The sequence below is a fragment of the Ammodytes marinus genome (genome assembly GCF_949987685.1).
Source record: "Ammodytes marinus genome assembly, contig: scaffold_164, whole genome shotgun sequence".
In the NCBI taxonomy this organism is placed as follows: domain Eukaryota; kingdom Metazoa; phylum Chordata; class Actinopteri; order Uranoscopiformes; family Ammodytidae; genus Ammodytes; species Ammodytes marinus.
Window position 1 is genome coordinate 57,501 of NW_027648350.1, and position 7,500 is coordinate 65,000.

The 7,500-nt window shown below is 39.5% G+C and overlaps 2 protein-coding genes across 3 annotated transcripts in view; both read right to left on the reverse strand.

Annotated features, from left to right (window-relative positions):
* Positions 1–7,500, reverse strand: part of LOC307270658 (unconventional myosin-X-like) — a gene marked incomplete at both ends in the record, with an annotated part of 68,612 nt that overhangs the window by 54,515 nt on the left and 6,597 nt on the right. The window lies entirely within an intron of this gene.
* LOC307270659 (G2/M phase-specific E3 ubiquitin-protein ligase-like) lies at positions 885–6,444 on the reverse strand. 2 transcript variants are annotated; one of them, XM_080054543.1, is made up of 7 exons: positions 6,167–6,444; positions 5,038–5,250; positions 3,409–3,731; positions 3,093–3,274; positions 2,709–2,881; positions 2,098–2,312; positions 885–1,847 (listed from the first exon to the last, which is right to left on the reverse strand). In XM_080054543.1, the coding sequence occupies exons 1-7, from the start codon at positions 6,361–6,363 to the stop codon at positions 1,594–1,596; spliced, it is 1,557 nt and encodes a 518-aa protein (XP_079910669.1). In that variant the 5' UTR covers positions 6,364–6,444; the 3' UTR covers positions 885–1,593. The 2 variants fall into 2 exon arrangements, with proteins under 2 accessions (XP_079910669.1, XP_079910668.1); XM_080054542.1 differs by lacking the exons at positions 5,038–5,250; positions 6,167–6,444 and adding an exon at positions 3,922–4,506.

Sequence of the window (7,500 nt, forward strand, 5' to 3'; positions counted from 1 at the left end):
TATCAGACATTTCCTGTTTCAGATATTGCACTGCATTTTGATTAATACATGTAATTGAGACTTCAAGTATATTTGAGTCAAATAATTATACTGAAAAAATACTAGATGTCAAAAATAGACTTTGTAGCTTCCAAGGTTGCATTTAAACTAATTGTTACTCAAGATTAAGAATAAAAATACATATGTTGATAGTCAGCGAGAGTCCTTCAACATCTGCCTTGAACTGAATTCATGTTGTTAGTCATGTTATTTGATTAAAACATTCTAATTATGCAATATCCATTAACAATAATCACCATTCATATAAATGTTTTTCCCCCTACAGGCATATAGATAGCAACCATAAGCTGGTGAGATGGAGGATGGTGTTTCACGGCTGCGTTGACGGCTTTAGCCGTACCATCATTTATTTGCAGTGCCTCAATAACAACAGGGCAATAAGTGTTTTGAGTCTGTTTAGCGTTGGTGTACACAACTTTGGTCTACCCTCAAGAATACGCTGTGACCATGGCATGGAGAATACAGGAGTTGCAAGATATATGCTAGAGAGAAGAGGATTAAATAGAGGCAGTGTCATCACTGGGCGAAGTGTCCATAATCAGCGAATAGAACGGCTGTGGGCAGAGCTTAACAGAGTTGTCTCATTTCATTATAGTAACCTTTTTACCTTCATGGAAAATGAGGGCATATTGGATTCTACAAATGAACTCCATTTGTTTTGCCTTCACTACATCTACTTACCAAGAGTTCAAAGGTCAGCGGCTGAGTTCCAAAATCAGTGGAACCACCATGGATTATCTACAGAAGGTGGACAAACTCCTCTACAGCTGTGGCAGAGAGGAGTTCTGAACAGTGCTGGAGTAGGAAACCTGGCCATTGATGACATTTTTGAAAGGACTTCAAATGAGACTTTTGGAATCAATGAAGGCCCCCACCTACCATTTCAGACAGAAAACAACATTGTCGTTCCGGCAAATGACTTTAATGTAAATCGAACCATTATGGACATAATTCAAGAAGCATTTGTCCCATTGAGTGATGATGGTAATCATGGCATACAATTATTTGTAGGTCTGGTGAATGTTCTTAGTGAACGGTAAACACTCTTGCTGGAAATACTTGGTTTGCAGAAGACATTAAGTGGCAAGGAACTTTTAAGCACACTTTGTTTCTTAGTGAACGGTAAACACTCTTGCTGGAAATACTTGGTTTGCAGAAGACATTAAGTGGCAAGGAACTTTTAAGCACACTTTGTTTCTTAGTGAACGGTAAACACTCTTGCTGGAAATACTTGGTTTGCAGAAGACATTAAGTGGCAAGGAACTTTTAAGCACACTTTGTTTTGTAACAGAATAAAAGCAACCGTTAAAACATCTGTTTGTTTGTTTTTGTACCACTGTGTCACAACACCTTAATTTTTTTCCTAATTACTCAGTCAGAACAAGTAAATGGGTATAATGGTTAATAAGTATTGAAAACGTGTTCTTTAAGATTTACTTTTTTCCTGAACTTTGCTTTTCTTAACTAACAAAGACAGAAGTGGTTGTTCCAGCTCAAACATCATGAACATGCTTGGAACATAATGTCTTCCAGTTATTCTCTACCAAAACCCTGCGTGTTACTTATTGCAAAGTCCATGGTCTTCCTAAAATCCTCATAAGTGTCAAGCAGTGGCAGCTTAAGGCAGTTGATGCAAGTGTTCGCCATTGGCAAACGCTGTTTGGGACTGGAGGAATGTTGATGCAGGAAATCGATGGATGGTTTAGGAGAAAAGCCAACTGGAGGGATGACACTTGCCCCTGTTGCAAAGGCAAGGACTTTACCTAGCTTCAATGGACCCTCTAGCTCTGAAACACAGTCAAACATGCAAGAACACAAGAAAGAAAAAACTGAATTATTTAAAAGGACACCAAGTTAAAAATACAGTATTGAAAAATCTTGCTAGTAAAAAAAATTATTGTAATTACGACGGTAAAAAGAAAGAAAGAAAGAAAGAATATAAGGATATGGAGAAAGAATTAAAAGACTGAGATAAAGTTTATCTACAGTGAAAAGTAAAAAAATAAAAAATAAATCTATAAAAGCATTAGTATTTACCTTCGACATCTTGCAGGTAATCTCTCCAGAACGGTACAACAAGTTCCTCTGCCCTTCTCTTGTTGCTTCCCACTTCTGACAGCCGGACTTGGAAAAGATTGTCCATTATGTCAGCAGTGAGAGCCGATGGTTCGTGGCACATTAAAGCCCTGAAACTCTCTGGATGCATCCTGATTGCATCCAAAACACCAAGGACCTTCAGCCCCTCCTTGAATCTATTCAAATCAAGGACAAAAGAAGAATTTGAATGATAATTAGTTTGCTTCAACAATGCAGAAAAAAATCTAAGAGGGAAAGCGCAGTGAAAGTTTAATGTGTGTGACAATATTTAATACTGTATATTCATACATTCCAAATACTTGAGAAAAGGCAGATGTTTTGATTTGTTAAAAAATGTTACTGTAACTTACCAAGAGTTAAATGTTTCTGATTGCACTGTTTGAAATGAGTTTCTTTTATTCTTGCTCAAACAAAAATGTTTGTTTTATAAGGAATACTCTTTTCAATGCACATATACCTGTTTATATGTATACTTCTTTAATATATTTAGAAAATAAACTGTTGCAAACATTGCATTCAATTTGTTTTATATGCAATGTTGTCGCACAAACCTTTCCAATGCCCCGGCAACTCTGTGGACCACCTGGAACATGGTAATGTCTTGGACCAGCAAGTCTCGGTCTTCTATGCATTTCAGCGGCCTGAGACACCCTGCATTTGCCAGATAATCTTGCAGTGGTTCTGTGATGTGTAGCAGCTCATCCAAGGAAGAACATTCTGACACCTTAAGACAGCACAAAAGAAAGACAATACATTTGACATTTTAAAGCTAGACTTGGGCAAACAGGTTATGTGTCACATATTTGCTTTGCTAAATTCTGTACACATCAGACTGGCTGAGTATAACTCAGTATTTTCTCCATTTATGTTGGACATCCCAGATTACTGAACTAGATTAAATTAAAATGTATTAAAGATTAATGTAATCCATTTACCTTTTTAACCTTTTCATAAAGATCAGCATCAGCTATGTCTTGGAAGACAGGCTTTACTGAAGAATTGCCACCAACAATACACGAATACAGCGTTGGTGCAAGGAATCCTGGTGAAGGACCCCCATGAACAAGGCTTACAGCAATGGCTTGTCCAGCGATGAAATAACGATCCTCTCTTAGAGCTGTAGGACAAACGCATTGATGAAACACACGGTATTAAAAGTATGGGACAAAACCTGTGACAAAGGTAGGGTTGGGATCATGAGGAGTCATAATAAATCCATTCCAACACTGGGACAAAAGATGTAACACTTACCAGTACTGTCTAGAGCCAAACTCAATTTGTTGTCCCTCCCTTCAAACATTGGTGATAGTGCCAAGGCTTCCATAAGCAATCTTAGAAATTCTCTCCTTGGGCCACCAAGGTCCACAGCCTCTTCATCCATTCCCAAGTCATCTGAAAACTTGACACACATCTGGGAGGTAGGACTGTAGGAAAATCGTTTGAAGCCACGAATAGCTCCATCCAGAACTGACGACCTGTTAATGTTAAACCTGCATCTTTGGTCACTGTTAATTTGAGCTGCAAGGTTGAGGAGCACTTCCTGTGCTGACTTAGTGTTTGGATGTGTGTCTGTCCTGTAGAAAAACAAAAACAATAAAAAAAAAAAAAAAAAAACATTAGGATAGGGATAAGAGCATACTTTTAAACATTGAGACCACCATAACGAACTAAACGTATATGGATTAGATGCATATTGTTTTTTGTCCCTGTTTTATCTGCAATTACTACACTGCTATAACAATTTCCCAACACCCAGAAACTTACATATAAGTCTCCAGACTGGCCGTAATTGCCTGGTTCAATTCCTCATCATCAGATGAATGGTCTGAGATAGAAGTCATTATTGACAGGTAGGCAGCATAATCTTCATTGCTGGCTGTTGGAGTCTGGCTAACAACATTATCTAAGCCTATGACACTCGGTGCTTGCTGTACTGCCCTGGACTGGGTCTCTCTGGTCATGCTGGGGCTCAGTGCTTGCTGTACTGCCCTGGACTGGGTCTCTCTGGTCATGCTGGGGCTCAGTGCTTGCTGTACTGCCCTGGACTGGGTCTCTCTGGTCATGCTGGGGCTCAGTGCTTGCTGTACTGCCCTGGACTGGGTCTCTCTGGTCATGCTGGGGCTCAGTGCTTGCTGTACTGCCCTGGACTGGGTCTCTCTGGTCATGCTGGGGCTCAGTGCTTGCTGTACTGCCCTGGACTGGGTCTCTCTGGTCATGCTGGGGCTCAGTGCTTGCTGTACTGCCCTGGACTGGGTCTCTCTGGTCATGCTGGGGCTCAGTGCTTGCTGTACTGCCCTGGACTGGGTCTCTCTGGTCATGCTGGGGCTCAGTGCTTGCTGTACTGCCCTGGACTGGCTTGCTCGACCACTTCCTGTGACAGGGTAACTAGAAACCTGTAGGCTTGATGCAATTTGATTTCCTCTAGCCCTAGTAGTCATAGAGTCACGAGTCTGAGAGGAAAGTCGGTGGTCACTGGGTGTGGATGTTGTGTCAGCCAACACACCATCTTCTGAATCTGAGCTATCAAACTGAAACAAAACATACAACCACAAACAAAAAAAGAAAATACGCTCATTGTCAAAAAAGGTGCAACAAAAAAGGTAAAAAAATAAGTATATATCTTCATATAAATTTTATAAAATTGCTTACTGGAACTGGAAGTATGCTTGATGGCCTGATGTACACTGCCTTTGACTTGAACACTTTGTGAACTATAAAGCCATTTAGTTCCTGGCCCTCACTCAGTTTTGGTGGAACAAGTTTATTTCCACATGGCATCAAAAGTTCAATACTGAAAGAAAATTGTGGCAAAATACTAGTATATTGTTGGTAACTCTTCAGCAGTTAACTCAAACAGTAGCGCAAATATTTAGACAATACCTGACTTCATCTGGAATCTTGTCCTTGAATGCTTCCCTAATCTCCACAATGACAGTCTTGAAGTCCCAATTTTTTTTCATTTCAAAGGCATTTAAAATAAATCCATTTTCCTGAAGCCTTCTCTTGGATTTGTGCTTGCAAACGTCACCCCATTCTGGATAAGGTAACAGTATGAGATCCTTGTTGAAGGCTGGGTGATTTTGGACAGTGGTCCTAAAAAAATAAATAAAAATAATGTAATATTAGTGTTAAATATTAGTATGTAATGTAATATAAAACATAAATAGTGCACCACACTATTGGACTGCATGTGTGTCAATCATGTGAAGCGTTGATTTAAAGGCTGTCACTAGGCAATGGCTGTGGATCTCTGACACAGAACCCGGCTAATGTTTAGCTGTCATGCCAAAAGAGTCTGTAGATGGTGGACCTAACCCAGACTGCTCAGTCAAACATTTACATTGATTTTTACTTTTAATGTCCTGTACTGAACCTTAACTGGACTTGGCACCCAGTTTTGCACACAAGCCAACAGAACAACAACAGCAAACGTAGCCTACACATATTTGAAAAAAAGTAAATCACTCCTCATTAGAGTGACAATAATACATTAACTAGATCAATGACACGTTTTTCCCAAAGCAGCTAATTGCCAGATAACAACAATAATCACATACCATTATTCATAACTGTTAATATAATGGCCTGATAAGCCTCCTTTCCAGTGGCGGGCCGTGACTTTTACCATGAGGCCTTCAAAGCAATCTTTATAAATGACTTAATAATGACGTCAGGGGTATTGCCATGTTGATGTAACCACACAATATAACCCTGAGTGTGTGTATCGTTATTGGGCTTTAGGAATTATGTTGTTTTTTTAAAGCCAAAGCAACCACAACAAAACGCACGTACACCAGTCAGAAGCTGAAAAGACCGTAATATTCGTCAGATTCTACAATTTCCGACTGTCCCTGAATGCTTTCTGACATTGCACTAGCCCTTACTGCTACAGACTAGCATGCTAAAGGAGAAGCTAACGCTTAGGTAGCGTTAGCTTTTAAGCAGTAACTGTTCGCATTACCCAGCACATACATTAACATTTCAGGATTTAAATAAAAAAAGAACTCACCTCTTCCTTGACTTTGAAGTCCATCCCCCGAAATAATGCTGAGTTTGATATCGGGGTGGCATCACGCTAGCTCTTAATGAGGCTGCACTGCTGCTCTCTGATGCCCCGGATCCAGGTCTGAATGCCCGCTGCAACTCTGCGTCAATGCTCACGTTAGAAGCGGCTCCTGTGGACGAATCTCTTCTTTGATCCACCATTTCTGACAATGCTGTGACAACATTTGGCCTAGTAAAAATATTATTTACGAGGCCTAAGGCTTCATTAAGTCGCTCTCTGTCAGCCATATCATATATCCTGTGGGCGGTGTCTGTGAAATCCCTCGTCGGTATAAGCCAATCAGTAACCGAGAATTCGACTTAACATCCTTTTCAATCAAACTCCCTTCCGTTTCAATCATACTCGCTCTCACACAGACCACTATTCTCTCACACACACACCACTATTCTCACACACACACACAACTATTGTCTCTCACATAGCGCATCATTCTCTCTTACATTCACTGCCATTTACAGCCTCCGATTCGTCAGTTAAGGGGAAACTTAAGGGAAATTTTATGTCCAGCGCAAATCGAATAGCTAAAATAGCTGGATAACACTGTGGTAGCCTACAAGTTACAAGTCTCCAGTTAAAATACAACTTGAGTAAAAGTTGAAAAGTATGGAATTTTAAAAGCACTTAAGACTGAGTATTTAGCTGGCATGAATGTAGGATCAACAAGGTAGAGAACAAGGTTAAATATTAACATCCTGTGGCATTGTACCTGTCTTTACCTTTATTGGTTTAGGGTTAACAATAAAAAAAGTAATACTTACAGACACAGTGCTACATGTTCTATTATATGATTTTTATTAGTAGTAGTAATAGGCCTACAATTATCCTGCAGTGTTTTCCTGTGGATGAATTAATTAGGCGACAACGTCTCTCTAGGGGGGTCCGGGAATTTTTATTTTTTTTTCCAAATAATTCCTCAACTATTGAGATATTACGTAACATCGAGAAAATTAGAATAGGTTTAAATTTTTACACGGATGAGAATACATTAATCACTGTCCTTTTTTTAGCATCAAACATAATTTCCTGCATTCTGGTGTAGGCCTATTTACCGTAATGCACCAATATTTGCGTTTACTGCATACAAAATGGGCTTTGCTTATGTAGTAGCAACATTCAAATAGTCTACCTGTTGACACAAATATTATGGAATATAATGCAGTAATGCTTCTAGGTAGGCCATTAAATATTGATTCCTTTTATGCACATTCAAACCATGTTATATGTGCAGATCCACAAATATAAGATGGTGGCCCACTTTAGCAGTGTCTGAACTCTGA